This window comes from Nematolebias whitei, chromosome 1, assembly GCF_014905685.2.
Source record: "Nematolebias whitei isolate Nwh7 chromosome 1, NemWhi1, whole genome shotgun sequence".
In the NCBI taxonomy this organism is placed as follows: Eukaryota; Metazoa; Chordata; class Actinopteri; order Cyprinodontiformes; family Rivulidae; genus Nematolebias; species Nematolebias whitei.
In genome coordinates this window covers 33,696,514-33,724,178 of record NC_056498.1, presented here as the reverse complement: position 1 = coordinate 33,724,178, position 27,665 = coordinate 33,696,514, and the positions used below count along the sequence as shown (strand labels likewise).

Genomic DNA, 27,665 nt, shown 5'->3' with positions numbered 1-27,665 from the left:
TTTGCAGTGTTACTGGAAATAACACCAAAACACACATGGAGCTGATTCCTCCCAGTTCTGCATGGATCTTATTTAAACTTATTTAATATATTTTGTTGAGAAACGTTCCAGATAAATACTTTGCACGGGGCTTCAAGCCACCTTCAGGCAGCTGAAGACCCTTCTAATATACCCCAGAGGAACCTTGTGCCCAGTCCTGAAAATGTTTCCTTTTTCTTTTTGTCTCCCCTGGTTCTCCTCCCTTCTGTTCCACAAGAGTTTAATCCTCCTAACCAACACCACATGTCCTGGAAGGCTGCTGGAAAACTCAGGAATCTACTTTTGCCTCAAACAATAGCTTCTACATAAAAGAAATATGAAATGAATTGGACGCTCCAATCAAAAACACCATAAGGAGGAAAACGTTGGTAAGTTTGGACATTGAACTCCCTGACGTGAACTAAACACCCAAATCTAAAAGTGCTAATAATTCTTGGCTAAAATGAAAACAGCTTGTCAACAAGTTTATTTCATTTTTATCACTTGCCTTCAAAGGTGAAGGATGATAATGTTTTTTCCATTGTTTGTGTGTGTTTGGCTGTGGTGTTAGCAAAATATCTCATGAACCAAGAGATTCTAATGAAATTTTCAGAAAGTTAACATCTCTCCATTGGCTTCTAATATACAAAGCTCTCAACAACCTAGCTCCATCTTATATTCAAGACCTTGCTGTTCCATATTTTCCTAACAGAGCACTTCGCTCTCAGACTGCAGGTTTCATTGTGGTTCCTAGAGTTTCCAAAAGCAGAATGGGAGGAAGATCTTTCAGTTATCAGGCTCATCTCTTGTGGAACCAACTTCCAGTTTCTGTCCGTAAGGCTGACACATTGTCCAGTTTTAAGACTGGGCTTAAGTCTTTCCTTTTTGATAAATCCTATAGTTAGGGTCAGCTTGGGTTTCCTGAGCTATTCCTTACTTATGCTACTACAGGCTTAGACTGCTGGAGGACAAATTGACAACATTTCCTCACTGCTACAGTCTTTAATCGCTCTACTCTACTTCTTTGTATTTGTAATTATTTCCATCTTAACAGTTTTTTTGAAGTTTTCTTTCAATGGGGGTACACCTGGACCTGTCTGCTGGTGAAGATTCTCAGTCATCCAGGACATGATCAACTCAAAAAACGTTCAATACAAAAACAACTGGAATTTATTTGACTTTACAAATAAAGTCCAGTTGTTTTTGCATTGAACATGTTTTTGAACCTGGTCCTGTCATTTTGTGTTTGTTTGTCTCTCCTTCCTGTTCTTCTCAAACCTCAGCCAGTCGAAGCAGATGGCCGCTCGTCCTGAGCCTGGTTCTGCTGGAGGTTTCTTCCTGTTAAAAGGAAGTTAATTCATTTTTCTTTCAACTGTTGCCTTTGTGCTTGCTCAGAATGGGAGACTGCTACGAAGTGAAGATTCATCACAATCAGCTGGCTTCCTTATTATTAACCTTGATTTAACCAGGCAAATCCCATTGAGATCTCTTTTGCAAGCGAGGCCTGGGCCTGAAGACAGCCCAACATGCATGTTTTTTTTTGTCTGTGGGAGGAAACCGGAGTACCTGGAGAAAACCCACGCAAGCACGAGGAGAACATGCAAACTCCACACAGAAATACCCCAAGCCCAACCGGGGATTGAACGTAGGACCTTCTTGCTGTGAGGCAACAGTGCTAACCACTGAGCCGTCGTGCTGCCAGCCGTCCTTAGGTAGAGAACTTTTACTAATTTACTAAACTTTTACTAATTATATGAGCATGCATCAGGATATTTTACTAATTTGGTTTTTAATGTATGTGAATGTTTTTGTACAGTGCCCTGAGACAACTTCTGTTGTGACTTGGTGCTATATAAATAAATTGAATTGAATTGGATGCACGTCTATGACTAACTTACTTTTCGAGTCAAGCCCATTCAAGAAGGCCTCCACAGCTAAGCAAATACAGCAAAGAGAAGAGCGGCTACAACTCAAGACAGTTTTACAGATATGGAGCTAAAATTTGGCGTGGTAGTAGCCAAGAGTCATCTCCGAACATTTACTTTGAACTCCAAACAATTGCGCAAAACCCCTTTTTCTTTTTAAACTTTGCTATTAACTGTTGGGAGTCAACTACGTTTGTGTGTTAGCAAAATATCTCATGAACCACTGACTTGATGTTAATGAAGTTTGAAGTAGTAATCACTGAAAGCACAGCTACAACTGATTAAGTTTGGGAGTCACTCCAAGTTGTCATTCACAACATAAACTCAAGAGCATTACATCCATTCATAGCATAAGATAATCTTAGTTTAAAACTCTGGCATAAAAGACAGCGGGAGATATGCATTCCTTTGAGGCCTTTATATAAAAAAGGAATATACAGTAAGTGTGGACTTGGTGTGTGTTCCAGTGTGATGAGTTTATTTTTCTAATCTAATCTGAGGTGGACAAGTCTATACAGAGGTCTACAGCTAATCCAAAATCTCATCTTTGTTTATTTTCCTAAAATGGTAGCCGACAATCAGCTTTTGGCTGAAAAACGAAGTTCTGACGTTGTAAAGGCTAACAGCAGCTGCTTCATGCTGATCTCTCGCTGTTTTACAGAGGGAGGTTCACTTCCAGATGATCACATTGTTCCTTTTTAAAAGTCCATCAGTGTCAGGAGTTGCCGTGTTTGTGCTCATGTAATGGTGAGCTTTATTTTGAGAATGAAGGGGAGCAGTGATTGTTTCAGCTCAAAGCTCTGGCTGAGCTCATCATTTGTTTGTTGGAGACAGACTCCAGCTGCTGCTTGTCCCAAGCATCTGAAAAAGCACTAAAGAAAAAAAAAACATGAAGGAATAAGTATGGGTTGGTTCCTGTTTTCAAGGTATACTGTAGTTTTAAGGAATCCTGTGGTAAAAACACAACTCATTCTACCCGTACTTGTTCCTGTGAGCTGTCAAGGTTCAAGGTATTGTCATTCGCTTCACATGTGGTACATAAGGTGGTATGAAATTGTGGAATGAAGGCAGGCAGCTGTGTATGATAGCTGAAAGTCAGGGATTCCCCTAAACTATTCCTTTTGTTGAAAAAGATCAACTGCAACGTTTATGGAAGCAAAACAAGTCTGCCTACTGTTCTACACCCGTGGACAAACTGTTATACAGCAATCTATAGCAACGGCCTGGACAAGCAAAGACATTGTATAACCTTTGATTCTGATTTGTGACCTTGAGCCGAGAGCTGGAGCGATGCAAAGATTGTGCAAATCGTCAAGTTTTGTCAAATTATCTTGACGATCAGAAGTTATGGTCTGGACTAAGAAAGATTCAACTTTGTCCTTGACTTTTGACCTTGACACTCAAGTTAGGAAATGAAAAGTGTACATGACACTCCATCTAGTGATGAGGCTAATGTGTATGATGTTTTATTAAATTATCTCGAGCGGATCAAAACTTATGGGTGGGACAAAATAAGAAGTTTAAGGTCGGGCAGTTGAGACTATACTATAAAACGTCTGCCTTTCGACGGGTGTGTGAAAAGCCCAACTGGGTCATGGGTTTGTTTACCGGTGGAGCCAGAACTTTTTGTCTTCATTTTCAATAGTCTTGTCATTTCTAAAGTGATGTCCGTTCAAATAGTTATCAATAGTTTGTAACTTCTCAGTCATGAGATCAGTCAAAATGCGCAATGTGGAGAAAATAGGAGACGTCTTCATCCAGGCTTGGCTAATAGTTAGCGTAACCAGAACCCATTTCATACTGCTTTTAGGATATAAAGAACGACTCTGTCAAAAAATAAAATAAAATACATTTATTGCATGACACAGTTTGTTTAGTTTGTTGATGTTGTCTCAGTCACACAATGTTCGTCCTACTACACAAATGTATGCATGTTCAAAACGACTGGTGCTCGTTTAGCTAGCCGTTTGTTTAGTCAGAGTCAGAGAGTCAGAGTTTCTTTATTGTCATTCGCACCTCATGTGGTACATGTGGTGGAGCGAAATTATGTACACAGGGTCCCAGTTACATCCAACAATAAAATGTATAAGAAAAACAGTAATAACATCTAAGATATGAACTAAGAAAAACATCAACTAAATATACACTAAGCACTCATAACATAAAACATTGAACATCAGCACAAACATGAACATGAGTCTGTGAGCAGATGTGCACGCATGAACACATCAACATTGAAACAGATCAGCAGCAACATGAAACAGATCAGCAGCAACATGATATGGTTTTTCACAGTGATTATTCTAGTTAGAGATTCATGAGTCTAACAGCCTCAGGGTAGAAGCTGTTCCTCAGTCTAGTGGTTCTACACTTAATGCTCCTTAACCTCCTTCCTGAGGGGAGTGGGGCAAAAAGTGTGTGTGCTGGGTGGGTGGGGTCCTTCATGATGCAGGTGGCCCTCTTCCTGCATCTGGAGGTGTAGATGTCTGTGATGGTGGGGAGACTGACTCAAACAGATTTCTGTGCAGCCTTCACCACTCTCTGCAAAGCTTTTCTTTCTGCAGCTGTGCAGCCTCCATGCCACACATTGATGCTCGAGCACAGGATGCTCTCCACTGCACACCTGTAGAAGGAGGTGAGGACTGAGCTTCCCAGACCAGCTCGCCTCAGCCGTCTGAGGAAGTAGAGTCTCTGATGAGCTTTCTTGATCAGGCTGGTGGTGTTGTTGCTCCAGCTGAGGTTGTCATTCATGTGTACACCCAAGTACTTGTAGCTGGAGACCACTTCCACCGCAGATCCTCTTATGTTCAGGGGGGTGTAGGTGTTTTTGTTCCTTCTGAAGTCCACAATCATCTCCTTTGTCTTCTTCACATTGATGTGAAGGTTATTCTCTCTGCACCAGCTCTCCAGGTGTTCCACCTCCTGCCTGTAGCTGGACTCATCATTGTTTGTGATGCATCCCACCACCGCTGTATCATCTGCAAACTTTACAATGTGACAGCCTGGATGGGTAGCTGCACAATCATACGTGAGCAGAGTAAACAGGAGGGGGCTCAACCTTAGCCTAAGTAAAAACAGCCTCCCCCCCCCACACTGTGCTCTATGACTGATGTCACAGCTGATAAGTTTCCCCTAGTATTACCCAAGGAGGGTGCCCCGCCCTATCAACAGAACCAAAAGCCCCGCCTACTAAATGTCCACCCCCACCCCATGCAAACAGCTCTGCCACTTCTAGATGGAGAGCAGAGATTAAAGCAGCTCCACTCAGACGTAGCATTTGTAACGTAGCTCTCCGCTACCGCCATCACACAGAGGTGCAACGAAACTGATATTTTTGCTCAAAGTTAGACTCTAATGTGGGCTCGTGTCGACCTAGGAACATTCTTTGTAAGTTTTACATTCATGACAGCAAATTTCAAAACCTAATTGTGCTGCTGTTTTGCTATTGTCTGAGCACGAAGTAAAATGAAACATATCAAATCCAACAAACACTTTCAGTCATGCGTTTCTTCGTTTCTCAACACCTTCATAATGGATGGATGGATTCGGAAATTAAAGTTCTCTAAAGTACTTCCAGTCTCGATCCCGGTTTCATCCACTTCATTTGTGGAATCTTACAGCACCGTGTGATTTTCTCCTGTTATTTCTTTCCCCTGGAGTTTGTTCTGACCTTTTCAATGTCGCTTTTTATGAGGAAACTCTAATCAAAAGCTTTATTTGCTGAGCACCGCAGGGAGCATTAATTTACTGTTAACTGGAGTGTGGTTGGTCCCTCATGTTGGGAGTTTGTGAGAGAAAATGTTTCTCTGGTTACCATAAAATGTGTCATTAACATTAACTATGACCACCCTAAAAACACCCCAATAATTACACGAAAGGACTACTGTGAATAAACTTTATACACCATTTCCTTTTTGCAGATGACTGTGTGGTTTAATTTGTTGCTTAACTTTTGTCACATATTCAGTGATTGAAAACATCTTATCAATGTTATGACATTGGGGGTGCCTTTCACAGAGGGGGTGCTTTTCTGTTGGTACGTATGCAGGGGCGGAGCCAGAGGAGTGGACTGGAACCTGATTGGCCACCCAGGTGATTGACATGCCACCATAAGTGGCATTGAAAGTTGCGCAATAAGAGTAAAAGAGGACACAATTATTCGTTTGCATGTGCTTTTTGTAAAAACACAAACATATAATAACATATACAATTATTTTAGTAAAAGCAGTATATTTCACTCTTAAATCTGCTGTATGCCAGAGTTTGCTGAAAGTATTACCAATTTCTGAGTCATATTTTTTGTGTAAAGAGGGGATTCTGTGCCTTGAGGATGACTACGATATCTTGTTTGTGTGTGTGTGTGTGTGTGTGTGTGTGTGTGGGGGGGGGGGTGTAGAAGAGACAGCAACTGAGACAGGTTGATAAATAAAGAAATGCATTTGAGTTATGACGTTTATAAAAATAAAAAAAAAAGAAAAGTATGTTCCTTATGTACCAAGATCAGGAAACGGGATGTGTATGTGCCCCCCTGAAAAAGCCTTTGCTCCCCCCTTTGGGCCCCTCTACATAAAAGTCTAGTTCCGCCACTGTGCATACACTGAACACAAATGAAATTAGGTAAAACCTTTTCTCAAAATCCAATGTGCATAAATATTAAATTGTTATATTTATGACACAAAGCAAAATAAACCAATTTGTTTCATATTTTATTGGTATAAAAAAAGGGATAAAAACTTGTTCTCACCATGGGTCCTGTTTCTCCCAACTGCCCTGGATCACCCTAAAAAAAGACAACAAAACAAACCCTTAGGGCTAAAATAGTTTGATGATTAGAAAATCCAAACAGTTTTAATATCAATAAAAAAAATAAGGTAACAAGAATCTCCTTTTTGTCATTATCTCAGTAGTTTGAGAGGTTTTTGTTCTGCTGGACCTCATGTTCCCCTCCACCGTCCCTGTCCAACAGCCTCATTCTAGTTTCTGCCTTTGCTTCAAACCCGGCTCGTGTCTTGGTGCAGCGTTGTGACATATGCCTTTACATTTTTACATATTTGCAAAATCCATGGGATAAATCTTGCCCTCCTTGTGAGATGTTCACAACAAGAAAAAATAAAAAATAAAACGAAAAAAGGTAAGAAGTGCAACTTCTTGGAAAACTTTAACAACTTTAGCAACTTCTTGACGAGGAACTAAAAACAGTCGTAAAACAAAAACAATAATAAGAAGTTGGACAGAACCACATAAACAACTCCTCATATTTTTCCTCTTCGACTGCGATCACTGCCAAAGCAGTAAAGATCAGCTGGAGCCCACAGAAGGTTTTATGGCTGAACACGATTGAGAAGCTTTTTCTTATTACTTCTTGCCCTACAAGCTGAGATAAATATGCAAGACGCCAGAGCCAGGCGCAAAGACATGAAAAACATGTTAAATTAAAAAAAGAAAACCTTGTCATGCAAGTTTGAATTGGTACAATCAAACATTATTTTAGGAAGATTAGCGTTACCTCATCAGGGAGCTTCAAAAATATGTTTTTATTGGCATTAACCTTCAAAGCAATAAGTTAAATTAAAAATTCTGAGCTGTACTTAAGAAAAATGTCATTTTCAAATGACGTATCCCATGAATTTTGCAGATCCAGTTGCATTTTAAAGACATAAAAAAGATGAATTAGTTCATTTGCAGGACTCACGGGTAGACCTGGCAGACCTCTGGGTCCATCCTTTCCGGTGTCCCCAGGAGGGCCTCTTGGTCCAGGAGGGCCAGGTGGCCCTGGAGGCCCGGGTGGTCCCGCTTGACCCTGATCTCCCTGTGTGGCGAAAGAGCACATTTCTGCATCATTCTGATGGGATGTTATTGGATCCACGCGGACCAAAGAAACTACAGTTGGCCAATGATAAATAGAGCAGAGCAGTGATCTCCTGGGTGGCTGTGGCCGCCCTCCATTCATAATGAGGAGAATATGGAGCTAATATAAACAAGTAAAGAGAAGATGTGGAGGTTTATAGCTGAAGTATTAATCCTTTAAAATGCATGCAATCCTAACTGGACTGAGCATCGAAATAAGTTACATTTGGTTTTATTAATCAGGGGGAAAATGTGTGGTCCGTGTTTGTACTGGATGTCAAGACGTTCTGAGAAAATTTACAGAAATCTAATGTTCAGAAGTCCTTTGACCAGTTCTGAGACGGTAATTTTTCAACTTTAAAAAGCCTCTGTTCAACTAAAAGTTCAGATCTGTTGGCTGTTTGAACAACTTCAGTATCTGACTGAATCGACAAGCTAATGGTTAGTCCGATGACCAAGACCAAATTGGATTTCTGCCAACTGACGACCGTGGCACTATTTGAGTTAGCACAGTGACGTAGATTTCAAAGTTCATGCTCAATAATTCAGGTAGATGCATCCACCAAAGTTAAGTCAGGTCCTTTGGACGGTTTCTTTGTGTTGAAACGTTTCGCCTTTCATCCAAAAGATTTCTTCAGTCCGAGGAGCCACAACAAACTCAATTTTGTAAATAGCGCCTTACATAGTGGATCAACCATTTTGATGGTACTAACATGGTTTCTGGAGTCCGCCCTCTCCCCTGTCGAATTTTTGATGCAGTCATGGCCAAAGTGGTTCAAAATATCAAAGTTGTACAGTTTCTTCTTCTACAATTTGACTTTTTTATTTATAAAAAATAACTAATTTTCTTGCTTTTTTAAGTCATCTCGCTCCAAAGACCCTAAGAATCCTTAGCAAAGAGGTGAGGGAGAGTGATTTGCACGCGAGTTCAGCTCACACAAATGAAGCAGCTTAGTATAGTTTTAGATCTTGGAACTTTGCACTTTTTAGGTGGAACTGAGAAATCTTAGAGAAGAAGCAAAACCTCCTCACAAAACAAAACAAACAAAAAAAGTTTTAGGATTGTCATGTCCTAAGTGACTGATGGTCTACATTAGTGGTCCCCAATCCTGGTTCTAGTGGACCAATATCCTGTAGGTTTTCGTTGTTTCTCACCTCCTCAGCAGGTCTTCAAGTTCTGCTTCTGGTGTGTTGAAGCAGAGAAACATAAAACATGCAGGGTAGTGGCCCTTAAGGACCAGAATTGGGGACCACTGGTCTCCACAAACATTGAGTTCTATGTAATGAATAGAGTAATGAAAAACTAGATTGGAGACATTTCAAGATGGCAAAAAATCATTTTGTTCTGGACGCGATTGGACCTGCTAGTAGCTTGTCAACCCTGTCAGAATTATACTTTATGTATCCAAACTGATGTGGTTCAAATAGCTATTTACAACCTTTCTCACAGAACCACATTAAAATGATATGATTGACTGCTTTAAGGGCATTTCCTGTTAAATGATCAGCAGCACGTACGACATCTGCAGGCTTGCATGCACTGGCCAGAGAGAAATGATTTGGCGAAACCTGGCACGTTGGACAAAGAAACGAGAGAGGACACACCCATTACTACCTTAATGAGTCGTCGCTTTATGAGCTGCTGGTCAGCGGAAAGAAAGCCATGATTTATCTTTGGGAAGACCATCTGAGCAGGTGTGTGAGGTCAAGAAGCCGGAGGTCAAAGGTGAGAGAAGGTTGAAGGAGGAGAAGGTCCCAGAAGAAGAAGCAGGAGGAGGAGGAGAAGCCAAATGCAAAAAGAAACAGATTTTGTTAGAAAGCACCGTGTTCATGAAACCCCAGACGAGTGCCTTCACAGACAGATGGAGAATCCACCCTTCTCCTCCACTGAGGTGGTTTGCTTCAGATGCCAGTACACTTCCTTACACTGCTTACTTACTCTGGACTCGGGGCCCATAATTACCACCTCTGGGGTGTGAATGTACCACAATGGATTTAGAGTCCCCACCGGAAAAGTGGGATTTACTCCTCATCTGTGAAAGCACCGTCGTCATCACCGTGCCTGCTGCCAAGTCAGACCCTGAGAGCTGCACACACCGAGACAACCGCTGGTCAACTTTCTGAGTTAAGACCGGTTCCTTTGCCTTACCTTCCATTTCTTTCAATGCCTGTATTATTCAGTAAGCACCCATTGGCGTTTGGTTGTTTCACCGCTGAAACAATTTTAATGACCAGTTTGGCGGTTTGAAGGATTAGTGGCGAACCATGGGTGCAACATCTTTGCTAATTTTGGTCACCATTGAGAATTCCCTTTAGAGCGCCTTCCGCTTCATTTCATCGACAATGGACAGGAGCCAGACCATGTCCTGGTTTCTGAACACCGATTCTTGTTTCAGTTAACTACGTTTTACAGGGCTGTACAAGGCCTTCAGTAGAAGGCTCAATATGTGAAATGAAACAAAAATCACCTAAGTGAAAGATTGGTAGTGGCGGCAGGAAAGAGGATAACTATTGAGTGGGTGTGACTGATTATATGAGGGTTTTCCTGTGCACACTCCATCATCAGGCTTTAAGGAAAGCAGCCGACAGTGATTCATTGAGTCCCAGTGTGTGCTGCGGAGGGGTCGGACCCAGCAGCCAGGCTGCACCACAGCAGACAAACCTTGACACCCAGGATCTGATTGGTGTGCAAAGCAGCCAGCGTAGGGGGGCCAGGCAATCCCTGAAGGGACAAACAAGCAGAACATGGCACAAGACACACAACATTCAAACACTGGGAGAACTAAAAAAAATAAATAAATAAAAACAGACAAAGGAAGATGACGACAATCATTCTGTTTCTAGTAGCAAACAATCATTTGTGGAACAACTCGTGTGAGGAGAAGCTTTGGCGAATGAGTCAAGGAGCAGACATTTCAATTCAGCTCAAAAATAGTTTTTACTCCCACAACTTTTCAAATTAATTTTACTGTCATCAGAGAAACTGTGTCTGTTGACCATCATAGACAGGTGGCTCCCAACCATTTTTCTGCACTTCTCGCAGTGCAAGAAAAGCAGGCGCCAGCAGCATTTAAAACCCGTTAATTAATTTACCTCGACTGTTCATAAATATTTAGTAATTATTTTGTACGCGTCCCTAAAATTTAAACAGCCTCTGTGTCATTAAAGCTTCGTGTCTTACTGAGCACTATGGTAGCCTCACTAAAGGAGGGTCGGTCTCCACTAGACAATAAGTGTAACCCTTCCTCTTTATAAAATTACATTTATAAAAAAACAGTCTTGAGATGATGAATGCACTCTGACTTATGACATGCTGGTAGATTAAGAAGTAATATTGCTCTCGTTGAGCTTCAGTAAAGATCAGCAGATGGGGATGTTTAATGGAAATTCAATCAAATTTCCTCCATTGCGATTCCACAAACTTCCTGACAGATGTTACCCAGTCATGAAAACTGAATGACATGTTAAAGCATTGATTTTCTCCCTGATGGAAGGAAACGGGGTTTACAGTTGAATGGTATACTTATTCAGAACCCAGAAATGAAGATATTTGGTGCACTTAACAGGGTTTTTGAATGGCATTGGGAAACAAACGCACCAAAATAACTTTAATTATTCTCTAGCGATTAATCAATAAATATATTTTAACTTTGCTTTTTTATTCTTATTGTAATAGCAAGACACACGTTCAATCAACTGCCCAACAAATGTGTATTGTTTGCCTTACTCCCATGTAGAAAAGTTTACCAAGCAAGGCTTGATAAACTTGAGCGCTAATGCACTGCTAATGCTAGTGCTGTGCTCAGTAAAACACATTGTTTAGAAAAACTTTGCTTTTGTCACAGCTTATTCTATTTTTGATAATATGTTTTATTTTATTTGAATGGTCTAATATTAAAATTAGTTCATCTTAGTTCCAGTAGAAAGAAAAGACCATGAAAAGATTGTACGATGTTAGCTCCATGAAGATCACAGTTATTTTTGATCACAGGACAGTTCTTTATTTTAGCACCAGGCTTCAGCTCATGTTTAGCTAACTAACTTTCGGTGTTACAATGTTCACTAAACAAAAATATAGATTATATGTGCAGTGTAATATTACATTATATAAGTTTCTTTTCTCAGTGTTTAGCATGATGCAGCACTAGCTAATAAAGTGTTTAGCAAAACTGCGTTTTAAAGTATTTGCTTTTGTCAAATTCAATTACCATATATTTTAGAAGAGGGTTTTTTATTTAATTTTTGCGCACCGTATATTCTGAAAATCAAACACTAGTTCCAATTACACAGTAGAAAATAAAGACCAGGAGAAAAACTGCTTAGCTTTAGCTTTTTGACGATCTTTGCTTCAACTATTTAATTACACGACAGTTCCAAACTTTAACAAGGGTCTTCAAAATGTTTGAGGTTGTTTTGCTAGTTACCTTGTACAGTTTCAAGTTCCACTAAACAAATATATTGACTTTTCTCACAGTGTAATCGTCAATATTTAAACGTTCATTTCCTCGATGGTTAGCATGTAGCGCAAGCTAGTGAAATGTTTAGCAAAACTCCTCGTTTTAGACGAACTGTTCTTTACACACAATTATATTTTAGAAAATTGAAGTGTTTTAATGTATTTGAACATAGTCTAATTTAAAAATCATAAGTTTTTATTGTACAATAGAAGGAAAACTGAACGAGGTTAGCTTTACGATGCTTAAGTATTTTGTTTCAATTACGGGACAGCTCCGTACTTTTTTAAAAACAGGTTGCCAATCTGATCGTCCAGTTCAAAGAAGAATAAGTAGCACAAGCTAAAAAAAACATTTTAAAAAGATTTATTTGTTCATATTTAAATTTATTTTTAAAAATGAAAGTGCTTGATTGTACTGGATCCCACTTTAAATAAAATTCAATATTGTTCTAGTTGCACAATTACAGACCAAGAAAAGATTGCACAACTTCAGTTTTATAATGATCACATGTTCTCTTCGTTAATGTTATGCTGTAGGTTCACTCCACCACAAATATCCAACATGACTGAAAACTGAATGGACTGATAAAAGCACTTCTTCACTACTGGCAGGCAGTCATAAACATGCCCCGTGAGAGATCAATCTTCATCTATAGTCAAGATGAAGATAAAATCTGGTCTATCCAAACATGGCTTTTGTGCCATTTGTCTGTTTTTTCAAACATAATTCAAAAAGCATGGCTCATTAAGAATAGGACTTTCAAGGCAGCCTGTTTTGATCCATGCCCACAGCAGAACAGCGCAGTGGATACACAGGAGACAATAGCTGTTTTGTGTGCAACTGGGATTGAAGCGCAAGTATTTCTCAAGTTATATACAACCTCAAACATTTTGAAGACAAAGAGGGAAAAACAAGCGCTGGATTATCATTAAGGGAGCAGACGATACAATAACTCCTGGCAGGAGCTGCATGGAATACATATTTTGCTGTTGCAAGCTTTTTGAGATCCACGCAACAAGAAACTATGGAAGAAAATTGTGAGACGGTCAAAAGATTTTGCTGACGATCTCACCGACCAGTGTGGGTTTGAAATGTGGAAGGAGTAAAAGATAATAGCCCCTCTCCATATTGCTTCAATGCTGATGTTCATGTGTAAGAATGATAATAACATTGTGGCTGACAGAACAACCGAACCGTTTACATTCTGCTTTTATTTGCTTTTCTCTGCAAACGGATGTCGGTTATTTGGTGGGGAGCTTTATTGCTGTGTATTCGCCTGCAGCGAAGGGACCTGGTATGTAGTAAACAAAATGTCAGCTATGAGAACAATCAGCGTCAGCTGTAATTGGACACTGGCTGGATCCTGGACTTTAAACCTCACTATAAGACACTACAGTCGGAGGCCCTTTTTGAATGAGTTAAATGAACTTTTAATGCTACACTTGTAAAGCCTCAGGTACAAGAGCTATTTGATGTATTAAACGTATCGCAGTTAAATTTATTTCAGTTTAGTATCAAAAGCTTGCAGTCAATTGTATGTTTTCGTTCACAATCAAATCATGGAAATTGCATAATCACGCCTTCTTGATATTGGAGAAATATTTCAAACTGCCATACACCACGATACAGGACAAACTGAACAATTAATGACATTTTTGTGAGGAAGAAATCAGGACAGTTTCCCTCAGATGAAGCCAATTCTCTGAACTTTGCTCGACAGCCGTAGTTATGGTGCAATCACTCAAACAGACCACACACCTTTCTGTGTTCATGCCTGTATCCAGTACGCTCAGCAGCTCTGGTGGTGGCCGATGTATTTGTTTGTCAAAAGAGGCCAATTTATTATTTGCTGCTTGAGTAACCCCACATATATGGACATGACCTGTGACCTTTAAGGCAGCCAAATGTCTGACCCTAACATGTGGGCAACAGGCTGGGGAAGCGTTCTTTAACCATGTTTTGACCACGATAGACGCCTTTCTAAATCAATCTGGTTTAGATTTGATGTACTGCGGCTCGAGCCTGATGGTGCATCGAGGAGATTATCCTGCGATGCCACATTGGTGATAGCTCCTTTCCATACGAGTCTAATCAACTCCAGGGGTGCGTCGATACAAGTCCTGAAACGAACGTCACTTCCAGACAGGCAGATTGAAGGTCAGGCACCACTTGTCCAGTTGCGACTTCATTTATTATTAGGTAAAATCCTTCTATGGTTCCACAACATTTCCTCACTTAAGCTAATGTGCAAAGTCAATATGCTAGTCTGTGAAACTAATACAATTTGGGGGTGACCTACGTTGCCTTCATGCCTGAAGTCCTTCATATGCGATGGTAACACCGTGTGTTAATTCGTACCCATTAGGGGACAATTTTGTGGTAATTCGAACTTAATGAAACACAATTTTCAAATGGATAGTGTATTTACTTTGGAAGGCAATATATATCTAGATAGATACTTTACACTGTTGACCATGGTGTTGTGTTTCCAAGTATTTTACAAATAGAGAGTGGCTCAATGTAAAAGAAAATCACCCAAAAATTAACTTTGGGTTGATTTTATCCGTGTGTTTTTTTACTAAAATGATTATACAACACTTTTTCACACCGCTGAAAATTACCAGAGAGTTCAAAGCGTGTTGGTAGACGTTGGGAAAGTGAGAAATTACTCAGGAAAACCTAATCCCCGAGGTTGGCTGCTGGGAGAAAGCATGTCTAAGCGAAACGTTACCCGTATTACTTGGAGACCACTAATTGAATTTCACAGAAAGGGTCATTTGTTCCAACTCAAATCATAAAATCTGGTGCAACTCGCCTGGAGAAGTTCGAACGACTCATGTCTGGGTGGGCGCCAGCACCGGTTTGGGATCAGACCCCACCCCCCCTCCCGAGAGGTGGCTGAAGTTCCAGTGACAAGAACTGCGTTTTAGACTTGCTTTGTCTTGTGTGGCAACCTCTGTGCGCTCCTCGGTCCATTATAAATCAATTACAGGCACTCAAAGCGACTTTGACTTCTATCCAACCCAGCCTTGATGAACAACAGCAGACATAGAGGAAGTGAAAGTGTGTGCACGATGCGACCCTCTTAATGCAGTCTACTTTAAACAAAACCGTGCAGCCGGTTTTTCAAAATGACTGCTCAATTTTTTACCCATTACTGGAGGAAGAAAAAAAAAGGTCCAACTTCTGAGCGGAGATGGACTAATTCATTTCAGTGTGTAAAGAACTCACATTAGCATCATTTAATTGTGGCACTTTGATAGAAATGTTAGAATACAGAGCTGAAAATTATTGAAGTGGTGAATGTGCCACGTCACGCCGAGGGTTCTAATTAATTACGAGTAGTTTTAAAGACAGAGCTGAGTTTTCTAGAAGATCATTCATTTTGAGGGAGTAAAAAAAATCGGTTTCTGCATTTTGAGAAGTCCACCCGTCCAACTCTTCTAAAGTATCTCACAATTCTGTCTATTCATTGTTGATGGAGAAAGAGGCAGTGCGGAGATGCTTGTTGTGTTTGGCCACATCGGGGGAACTCTATCCCAGGAATTTCATGCATTTCAAACCTTTAGGCCACAATTCAGCTGGGGGAGACACACACACAAACACTCACACAGTCACATAGATCTGCAAATCACCAGAAATCACAGCAAACCACATACCCGAGGTCCTTGGTCACCTTGATCCCCCTGCAGACAAAGAAGAAGAAGAAGAAAAAAAAGCAGAATTTAGCTCTAAACATGAGGCTAAAACACGCAGCTGAGACTCTAAAGTACTCCGGCCTAATTCAGAACATACAGATAGAGTCAAATAATACAGGAACCCACAACTATTCATTGTGGTTGAAAGTAAAATCACTTAAAATAAGATGGAATGACATGAGCTGGGTACTGGAGGAGGAGAAAGACAGCGAGCAGCGGTGTGAGGTTTGTTGGGTTTGGTGAGAGGGAGGCGGGAGAACCAGATTCATGCCAGATTTTGTGCCCCCAGAGATCTTTGGCTTTTTGCCGTTTTTTGTATTTTTTTATTTGGAGGGTAAATGTCTGGAGTGAGCGAGAGTGCGCAGTTCTGAAGGTTAAAATGTTTGGTTTCAAATCAATCTTCGTGAGAAAGATGTGGCTTTGTTACATCTGTGTGAACCCCAAACGTAAGCACACTTTCGTTTGAAGTAGGTGAAGGAAAACCGAATGTTAGAAAGTGAATTATAGCCCTAATCTGTCTAATTTGGATGAAATAAATAATTCAGGTCTTTTTGAATTGGGGTTCTGTGGGAAGGTCATGAACAGTTAATATCTTACCAGTTGTAGATAGAATTTAATTCTGACTAGACTGACGAGCCGACAGCTAGTCTGACTGGGGCCAAGATAAAAGTGGATGTGTTAAACATTTCACAACAGATGAAACATTTTCAATACACTGCTTGATCCTGTGCAGGGTCACAAGGACTGGTTTCCTATCTCCAGCAACAACTGGGCAAAAAGCAAAGTACACCAAAGACAGGTCTGTCAATTAACATGTTTGGCAAACTCAAAACTTTGGCAACAGAAACAGAATCGGAACTAAAACTGAAACCTTTATTAAAGAAAAACGCAGGTGTGGCAGCAAAAATAACAAAACTACTCAACAAATCAAAAGCTACAAACTAAACAACCAGAAACATAACGCGTATCTAAAACCTGTGGTTGTAACAGGACATGAGAACAGGAAGCAAACAGTGGAGTTAAACGAGTGACATGAGAAACCATGGAGTTTATGTATAGACTGTATGCTGGGAGGGGCGATTACTGAGACAGTGCAGCTGGGGCTGACAAGCATCTGAAGGATAGATGCTGCAGAGTTGGTACCAGGAAAACTGAGGAAGGCAATGAAATCTCAAAAACAAGAAAATGTAGGACTAATAAATATAAAAACAAAACTCAAACTACAAACACAACAAAACGTAGTGTCACAACAGAGCCACACCAAGACAATCTTTTTATTTTTGTCTTCCTTCTTCAGGGGTCACCACAGCGGACCAAGTCACACGAAGACTTGGTGACTGTTTTACGCTGGAGGCCCTTCCTGACGCAACCACAGACCGCCGAGCACCACAGCTCTGTGTAGAGCAGAGAGCTGCCATCTAGGGCACCTGGAGAAGCAGATGGTGGGGGTTAAGGGCCTTGCTCAAGGGCCCAGAGTGGGACAAATGAGGATGGAGGAAGGTGTGAGTGCTTCATCTATCTCACCCATATTTTGATGTTGTCGGTACCAGAAGTTGAACCGGTGATCTTCCGATCACAAGCTCACCTTCTCTAACCTCTGCGCCACCACTCCCTCCCACACAGAGACGATCATCCCTCCACACTTGGGGTCAACTTAGAGTTTCCAATTAGCCTAACTTGCACGTTTTTAGTGTTTGGGAGGAAAGTACCTGAATAAAAGCCACACATACATGGAGAGAACATGCAAACTACATGCAGTAGGCCCCAGTTAGGAGTTGAACCCTGGACCTTTGTTTGCTACAAGACATCACTGCTAACCAACTGCTCCACTGTGCAGCCAAACAATTTACATAAATGCTACTTTAGAAACTTTTGGTCCATTATCAGATTATAATCCATCCATCCATTATATTGACCTGCTTCTTCCTTTTTGAATCGTGGGGGTCACAGGAGCCCATGTCAATCAATCACTGTGTGAGAGGCAGGGGACACCCTGGACAGGTCTCCAGTCCATCACAGAGACAAACGAGACAAACAACCATTCACTCTCACTCTCAATCAGCCTAACAGGCATGTTTTTGATCTGTGGGAGGAAACCGGAGTACCCAAAGAAAACCCACACATGCACTGAGAGAACATGCAAACTCCACCCTGAAAGGTCCCGGCCCGAGATTTGAACCGGTGACCTTCTTGCTGAGAGACAATGCTAGCAATTGAGCCACCATGCCACTCTATCAGAAAATAAGCATCTGTTTATTTTGGTAGAAACATGATAGTCTTGCACTGAACGTGGTACAGCTAGCTGCTGCTGCCACCATTAGTATTTGTAAATAAGGCTAGAATTCCATGTAAATATCAGGGTATTGTGAGGTTGACAATAATGTAAAAAGTTATAAAACAGCGTTCAGATGAACTTTGATAAAACTGTTGAAGTTGGAGGTGTTTAGTACAACAGCAATCCACTTTGGTCTTGTCTCAACTCAGACTAGCCATTTGCTCATCAGTATGGTTAAATTTGAACGCTCTCCAAAATGAGGTAAATTAAATACCCATCTAAAACAAAAAATATTAATATTTGTCCCTTTCTGTTGGTTGTATCACATTATTTAAATGGGGCTAAACAAATTATTGCACACAAATGGAAACTTTGCTCCGATTCCTTTTACGATCTCAAATGAAACACTTCTTGGAATTGTCCTAATTTATCGTTGGGCCATTTTGCCAACACCAAATTAAAACAGAGCTATTTGCGAACAGCCACAGTGATTAATTAATGCTTTATTCCTCTTGGGTGGGAGGCATGCACAAAGTTGCTTTTAACTCTAATAAACAACAGATTGAAGTGGTTTCGATGAGAGGCACAGACACGGGCTGGCTCAATAAGATTGTATTGTGGATGGTTGTTATTATAGATGTCAAAAATTCAAATAAATCTGCTTGTTTGAGCCAGGCATTATTCAGGCCATATTTTTCTTGAGAACAATGTATACAATGGAAGAAAATACATTGTTGATTTATGACATCGGTCAACAAAAACTAGCATCAGTCTGCACCCACATTACAAGAAATAATCAGTTGCCAAAGAGGGCAGTTTGGCCCGGATGACAGTTGTGATCATCTGTTTTTCTGTTTGACTTTAAGCTTTGGTTATCTCTCACGCTATTTCCATCCACATTCTGGACATTTACAGAACGTGTTTTCAGTGTTGACTTATCAGCCACGTTGTGACTTAATTTACACAAAATATAGATAAAGTTTCATCTATTTGTGGCTTAGCCTTCAATAGTAGCCCATAAGGCTTGCACAATGAATCCATTTTATTGAAAAAATAAAAAAAAAACAGGGACTTTTATCATCTTTGGCGTGATTCCACAAACATGCACTTCGTTTGTCCCCTGGTCCTTCAGACTTGTACAGAAACAGTCTGTTGCAGACTCCTCTGTTTTATGGAGCATCGCTCAGTGAGGCCTTTAAGTGGTTTTAGTTTGGTAGCTGTGGGGTTTTAACACTCTGTGCTGTGTGAATGTATGCACTGCAGAGCAAGTTTAGTGTTCAAACCTCAGGTCAGAAGGAGTTGAATTCAAAGAAAAGCAGAATATTCATAATATACTTAAAAAAAAAAAAACAAGGATAAGGAATGTTTTTGTCTTGATGGGTAATAATTAAATCCAGCCAGAATTAGGAAAACTAAATTTCACCTTTGTAACTGAACAATGTCTGTGAATGTGGCTGCTGAATGGATCAGCTCATTGGGAGTTGAGTAAACTTTTGGCTAACAGGTGCAACGATCAGGTGCACTGATGGGTTCAGATATACATGCATTTGTGCAGTAAAACATGTTTGATTATGAGGACAGCAGCAAACTAAACAATTGACAGCATGCCAAAGTGTAGAGGTTTAATATTAGCGTATGTACCAATCTTTCACACCACTATGTCATTTTAAAAGAAAGTCTTGTTTTATTAGTCTGAAAAAGTGATAAAAATGAGGACCTTGTGTGGAGACAGTGGCATTGACAAAAAGACAGGAGAAAGAACTGAAAGTGGAAGAAATGACGATGTTGAGGTTATTTAGGAGTGACAAGGATGGATAAGGTTAGAAGTGAGATCATCTGAGGTACAGCACAGGTTGAACAACTGGGAGATAAAGTTAGAGAGGCCAGACTGAGATGGTCTGAACATGTCCAGAGGAGGAACCGTGCATATATTGGTAGAAGGATGTTAGAAATGCAGCTGCCAGGAATAAGACAGAAGAGATCTGTGGATGCAGTTAGAGAGGACATGGAGGTAGCTGCAGTACAGAGGACAGAGCGAGATGGAGGAGGATGACTCGCTGTGGAAACCCCTAAAGAGGGAAAAGCTGAAAGAGAACGTTTGGCTAGCCATTAGCCTAGCCTTCATACTCACGACTGATGGACTGATGTCACGGTTGATAAGCTAATAAGAATTAGAATTATTAGAGAGAATCTCACTGATCTGCTGCAGCCATATGCCCCATGATGCCCTCTGAGGTCAGCAGACCAGATGCTTTTATTAGTTCCAGGCATTAGTTTTAACCTCAGAGGTGACAGGGCTTTCTCTGCTGCAGGTCCAAGACTGTGGAATGAGTTACCACTGGCAGACTCCCTCTCTCACTGTTTTTATTAAGTCTCGTTTGAAAACTCACTTTTATTCTCTGGCTTTTGACATTGTTGATTTTAACTCGTCTGTATTCTATAATGTTAGCCATTTAGTTCTCATTATCTTTACCTCTGTGGATCTACGTATTTGTTGCTATGCCCTTTGCTTGTTTGCCTTTGCTGTGCAACACTTTGGTTGGCCTTGTTGTTGTTGTTAAGTGCTTTATAAATAAAGTGGTATGGTACAGCTGTAGAATAATATAATTTATTGATAAATCTCTTTAAGAAGATCCCACTTTGTCAGAATATGTGTTTGTTGTTTGGTTGTTTACAGTTTCTTGTGTCTTATGGTTTAGTTTAGGTTTTGTGAGTCGTGTGTATTCCTTGTGCCATCATTCACACCTCTTCAGTTAGTTTCAGTTGCTCCATCAGCCTTCAACATCCACCTCACCTGTTGCTCCTCCCCAGTTAGTCACAGCTGCAGTCACTCCCTCCATCGGCCTCAGACCATGTACTCTGTCTGTTTTCAGTCCATCTTCAGTTGAGCATTACTGGCTCTAGTCCCATCTATGGTCCTCCTCACATCTCCCTGTGCTTACCTCCAGCTCTTTGTTTTTTGTTTATAAAAATAAAGTTTTAGCTGTTTCTTTCAAGCTCTTCATGTCTTGGATCCAAGCTTCCTGCTGACCGTGACACATTAGGTGTAACAGAATTGTAATGTATAGTGCAGATCTGGGTTATCGCCCAGTTTAATAGGACAAAAAAGCAATTATTCTCAATTTTAGAAGTAAAACATTTGCCAACAAAATCAACAACAAAATTTGACTCACCTTATCACCCTTTGGACCTGGAGGGCCCTGTGGAGACAAAAAGGAAAAGATAGCTTGAACAATTACCACACAAACAAAAATAATAATAATTCAACCTTTACTCAAAGTTAGTTGTTTTGATTGACAATCCTACATTGTATCCTCCTAAATGATTATGTTAACCAAGGAACAAAAAGATCTTCTGAACATGACCGAAAGTCATGAACTCGGAGACAAAGAGAGAGACGGCATTCTGATTAAATCAACTGTGTGTACAGCATGACATCTCTTTCAGGATTTGATCAAAATCTTGTGTCACCGACTGGCAAACGGTGACTTCTGCCCTGCAGACAGCAAGCCTTATGAAAACACACAATTACAATATAAAACAGACTCAAATCAAGTCTATGTTTACACAGAGGATCAAATCCAGCCATCGCTAACCAACTACTGGCAAGCACTTGGTAAACTGTGCCCAGAACAGGAGGAATACTGCTTTCTTTTTTGCACACAGAAGTTTTTTCTTTTTTTTGAACAAGCTCTTGCCTCCAGCTTGTCAGTCAGCAGTTAACGGCTCCACGGTGGCCTCTGCAACCCACCAGGGATGACTGAGTTGAAAGGGGAAGCTCAATTCAGGAACTTTTTTTTATTTTTTATCAGCATGCAATGATGTTAATGCTGGTGTCTGTGAATGTGCTCCTTTGTTTGTCTGCTATCAAAATATCTTTTGAACTAATGATTGAATTATAAAGAAACTCTCAAAAAATCTTTGGATGCACATCTACAACCAATTTATTATTGGAGTCAACTCAATTCAAGATGGCTGCCACAGCTGATCAAATATAACAAACTCATGCATGGCTATACCACAGTTAATTTGACACCTATAGAGCTAAGATTTGGTGTGGTAGTAGCCGAGAGTCACCCTCATCACATATTTTGAGCGCCAACAGATCACACAAGGTCATTGTTTTAAACGTTGGCACGCAATGAGGCGGGCGATATGGATTCCTTTAAGGAACGCTAGTTTCATTTATCAATGTTGTTGTTCCAACTGTTGAAAGAATACAGACCCTGTAAATAAGTGGTACACCAACGTCCCCATCCCTGAGGGATCTGAATATTGAATGTTTTGTAGTTTTAAAGATGAGTATCTCTCTGGACTGGCAGTGAACAGGGAATGCAAGTAAACCTTAAAATCTTTGGTGCAAGATATTCAAGTGGGTAGGAGTTACACCGTGTGTAAAAACAGAGGTAAATTTGTTTTGTTTGTGACAGAGAGTGACTGATCCCGGCAAGTGTACATCATAATTTTATCCACCAACAGGCCCATTGGCGGAGCCAGGGGGTGATCAATGATGGCCTTTGGCCATCCCACCTGCCACCCCAATAATTTGAGGAAACTATACTTGTAAGCAATATAAAAACTAGAAAGTTTAATTTCTTCAAATGATCGGGGTGGCCAGTTTGCATTTATGTATACAGTAGTCCTTTGTTTAATGCGGGGGATCCGTACCCTGAAGCCCCGCAATAAGTGAAAAACCGCGAAGTACCTTCCAATACTCTTGCAATATTCTAAACAATTTTTCTAAACTCTAAACACTCTGAAAGAGTACAGAATGTCATGATTTCAGCTCTCGGCCTCCAGCTGCACTCTGCCACCTGCCAGTGCTCTCGGCTATGCTCACTTCTCCGCTGCTAAGCAGAGATCTGACACACTAGGGCTGCACACATATGTGCGAGGAAGCTTTTTCTGCAGCTGTGGGCTGCACACAAGTATAGCTGGTGCTAAATAATTTAAAATAATTTATTTAAAATAAAAATTCCATGGCAATCATGTGGCTCATCCATCAATCAGCCAATTATGTGTCATGTCCAATCTTACTTTGAAAAACCACGATGGAGCAAGTCCACGAAAAACGAACCGCGTTGTAGCGAGGGACTACAGTATATAGAAGTTGTCATCTTAGATTTTGATGTGGCGTCCCGATTATTGATATTGAACATTCTTATGCTTAGATGCTACATACTAAAATGGAAGTTGGTATTTCATTTATTTTTCAAGTTATCCAGCGCACAAGATGGACAGACAGAGACAATTTATAATTCCCCATTCGCTCTGCGATGGGGGACAAAAAAGAATAGAAATTTTGATTTATTATTTTATGCAAGGCTTGCCTTTCCTGCTTGACTGACACATTGCCATAGAGGACCACGTCAGGATAATTCCCGTGTTTGGATTATGTTCCTTAGAGTCTCTGAACCAGTGACCCAGAATTGTAGGCTTACATAGACGATCTGAAGCTGAAAAGCTTCAGAGGTGGTTCAGTAGTTTTCCTCTGCCAGTTTCTACCACACAGCTCAGGCGGAACTATATCTGCAGCCAGGTTCCTGCCTGCTCGCTGTCACTGGACATTATGTTTTCTGCTCAATGATCTGTAGCTCTGTGCTTCCATATAGAAGTGAATGCACTCTCAGCTTGATTTGCTTATTTTCTTTACTTTGGTCATGAGGTTGTGAACCTGCACAGCAGGCTTTTTTTTCGGAATAGCAGTGTCTATATATATATATATATATATATATATATATATATATATATATATATTCAGTGTAGCAGTGTGTAAAAAAGAAAAAAACAAGTCTACTTTAAAAAGGTGAAGTGTAACTGCAGCTTAAAATTGAAGGAGGTGGTCCTGCTGCTTGGTACTTGACCAGCAATACAAAGTTCAACAACACCCTTGTAAAGGCTAAATGTATTATTGTCAAATACAAGGCATTTACTAAGTATGTATGGGGTTATTTACAGGGTTTTTAAGGGGTACAAATTATATTCTTATATGTACTTTCGGTACAAATCTGATACATGCCACATGCAGAAGTTCTCTGATGACACTGCTATTGTGGCATGTATTAGGGAGGGGGAGGACAGGGAGTACAGGGGCCTGGTGAAGGACTTTGTTGGATGGTCCCATCAGAACCAGCTTTCGCTGAATGCCACTAAAACCAAAGAGGTGGCGCTGGATTTCCGTAGAGCTCCACCCCTTCTGCAGCCCATCATTATTGATGGATCGGAGGTTGAGGTGGTGCCAACCTATAAGTATCTGGGGCTACAGCTGGACAACAAGCTGAACGGGACTGCCAATATGGACGCTGTGTACAAGAAGGGGCAGAGCAGAATGTACTTTCTCAGAAGGCTGGCCTCTTTCAGGGTCTGCTCTAAGTTACTGCATGTGTTCTACCAATCCATTGTGTCCAGTAGGGGATGAACGAGTATATAATTTTTAAACTCGACATTAACATAATAAAACCCGAGTAGAACTCGAGTATTTGATGACGTCATAGATCTCAAGATACAAAAATAAATAAATAAATAAAACAGCAAAAAAAGGTAATTATTTACAAAAGAAAAGACCAACAAAACATTGGGAGCGTATATTATGCTCCTACCATTGATCATACTGCAAATAAGTCACAGGAAAAACTAAACTATTAGTTATTATTATTAAACTGCAAACGTGAAGAAACATGCAGCACGTCAAAAACGAAACTTAAACCGAAGCTGGTTCTGGTTCGGTGGACTGGACCCGGTGTTACACCATACTCTGTGACCTGCAACAGTGCAACACCGCCCCCTACGGTCATACGGTGGTCACATAATATGACGTCACTACAGATATTCGACGCTACATTTTTAACCTCGATAGATGTCCTAGCAATCGATGTGTAGATTACTCGAGTACTCCGTTAATGCCCTAGTGTCCAGTATACTTTTTTTTTTGGTGTTGTGTGTTGGGGGGCAGCACTAGGAAGGAGGACATCCTAAGGCTGAATCGGCTCATTAAGAAGGCGGGCTCTGTGGTGGGACTGAGCCTTGACTCTGTGGAAAAGGTGGAGCAGAGGACGCGCTCCAAGATCAGGGTGATCATGTCCAATCAAGGTCACCCCTTGAACTCTGTCTTCTCTAACCAGCGAAGTTCAATGAGCTCCAGACTCCATTCACTGAGGTGCTCTACAGAGAGACTAAAGAACTCGTTTGTCCCTCGTGCCATTAGGCTGTATAATTCGGCCACTCCTGGCAGGAACCAGAAAAGCTAGCTGGTTATGTCCCATAACATAGTTGCTGCTTTATCTCCTCTTAAGGTTGTTTTTAAATTATTTATTGAGCTTTTTAATATTCTTTTTTTTTTTTTTAATCAGGTGTGGTTTTATCTTATTGTTTGGATGAATGAGAGCTACAGATCGCCATATAATTTCCTTCGGGATCAATAAAGTATCTATATATCTACTTACTGGTGGATTACGATTACAGGGAATTTAGGAAAATACATACAAGGTATTTACAGAGATATGTACAGGAGATTTATTTAGGTACTTTCACAGTGCTTAAAGGGTACCTTCGGGGGTACATAAAGACTGATTACAGGGTATTTACAAGGTGCATATCGGGGTAGTTACATAGTACCTATGCAAAATCGTTACCTCTCCTGTGCCCCAGTACGGCTTTATGCCTAGCAACGCCCATGGCATTAAATATTTCCAAAACTGTTAAAAGCAAGGTTGTTTAACATGCCAGCTGCATTGTACTAAACAGGCACAATAAAAACACTAATGCTGAATCAAAGCTTTAGATTTTCACACGTAAATCCCTAAACTTTACACCTTTAATGATAAACAGTGTTTGAGTGAGACGGGAACTTCACCACTGAAAAAAAAAACCCCAAAAAATTCCACTTGAGTAGAAAATTATATTTAGGAAAAATACTGCTGCACTCAAGGCACTTTTCGCTCATTAGAGGTGTGGGAATAATCTGTTTCGTTATGACTTTATTAATGAAAAGCACAAAATGTAGGTTAAAAAGTACAACAAGCTTTATAAAGCCATAATAGAAGAGATGTCTGTCCAAGTAACCCAATGGTATTACTTTCATTACTCAACACTTACTGTAACTTATGTAAAGTGAATGGAACGCCTTACATATCCTGCTGGTTAATGCTGGGAAAACTGGTCTCAACTTCCTGCTTAAGATGATTTGTAGCAGAACATCCTGTGTTTACGATATTGTCGAGGTTATTATAGACCACTGGATCAAGATTAAGCCTTTTTTTTCTGGACATATGTGTAGAGCTTGTCATTTTAAGCCAAACCATGACCACGATCTCCTGTGAAAAGCCTGAATGAGCTCTTGTTATGAGAAAGAGGAGGAAACCTCTGCCACCTTTTTAATAGAACAGGGGAGAAGTACCAAAAGGTTTGTGGAAAAAAGGAATATGATCACAGCTAAGAGAATAAGTGCCAAACCCACAAACAACATGCAGAACACCATCCTACAAATATGACTGTCACATTCATCACTTTATATTAAAAGAGGAAACTATCTTGAGCAAAAAAGATCACAGATGTGCCTTCTGCAATACTAGTTAAAGTATAAAAATTGTGAAATATTGGTCAGTGTTAAAGTTTTAATGTTTTTTTTTTTTAACAGTAGTCTAGTGTCAATTAATTTACAACATTTTATCCGGTTTAAAAGTTTGTTATAGTTTTACAGTAGCTACTTGTTACTATTCATTTACAAATATAACAGTATACAAATTTTCCCTTTTTGTAGCTTAAATTTTTTTATTAAAACTCAATTTGTATTATACTGAAATTCATGCAGTTTTTGGCAGTTAATAGTTTCAAGGCAGTTTTATTTTAAATACATCTGTAAACAACCAACTTTATTCAGCTAGTTTTCAACAGTTGTTAATATAAAACTTGTTGAACTGATTTTCATTCATGCAACCGTTCTACAATCAACAGCTCGTAGATTATTTTACAATTACATCAGCCTTTAGTTTTTGAGCTATCGGGCTAGCAGAAAATCAGTCAAAAATGTAAAAATGCACCAAAAAAAACATCAGATAACTACAAGAATATGTTTAGATTATTGTTAGTTTTCGATTTTTAGGGAGCTAAACTAAAAGCTACAATCTAAACTCAATCTATCAATTCATTAGATAACTTTTAGATTTGTTTAAAAGTCATTAGTTTTTTGTTCTACTGTAAAGCCAAGCCAAGAAAAACTGTTGAAAAAGTAGAAAGGCACACAAGGCAATCTGTTAGCTAGCTAGTTAGTAGAATGCCTTTAAATTGTTTAGAAAGCTTTTGCTTTCTATCTGGCTAAAGTGAAAGATAAATAATCTAAATTCAATCTACTGGCCCACTAGATAACTAGAATAACTAGACTTTTGTGTTTTTCTAGTAAGCTAATCTAAAAGCTAAAGACAATCTTAAAGTAAGTTAGCTAGCAGAA

The 27,665-nt window shown here is 40.1% G+C and overlaps 1 protein-coding gene and 1 long non-coding RNA gene across 2 annotated transcripts in view; both read right to left on the bottom strand.

Moving 5' to 3' along the window:
- Nucleotides 1-7,784, bottom strand: part of LOC119408665 (collagen alpha-1(XXV) chain) — a 54,722-nt gene extending 46,938 nt beyond the window's left edge. Inside the window, exons 1-2 of the mRNA XM_037675543.1 lie at nt 7,653-7,784; nt 6,688-6,723 (exon numbers count right to left, since the gene is read on the bottom strand). Coding sequence (XP_037531471.1) covers nt 6,688-6,723; nt 7,653-7,784 — 168 coding nt within the window. The remainder of the gene's footprint in view (nt 1-6,687; nt 6,724-7,652) is intronic.
- Nucleotides 7,785-15,907: 8,123 nt separating this feature from the next.
- Nucleotides 15,908-27,665, bottom strand: part of LOC119416662 — a 33,227-nt gene continuing 21,469 nt past the window's right edge. Inside the window, exons 3-4 of the long non-coding RNA XR_005187111.1 lie at nt 21,394-21,420; nt 15,908-15,933 (exon numbers count right to left, since the gene is read on the bottom strand). This is a non-coding gene — a long non-coding RNA (uncharacterized LOC119416662). The remainder of the gene's footprint in view (nt 15,934-21,393; nt 21,421-27,665) is intronic.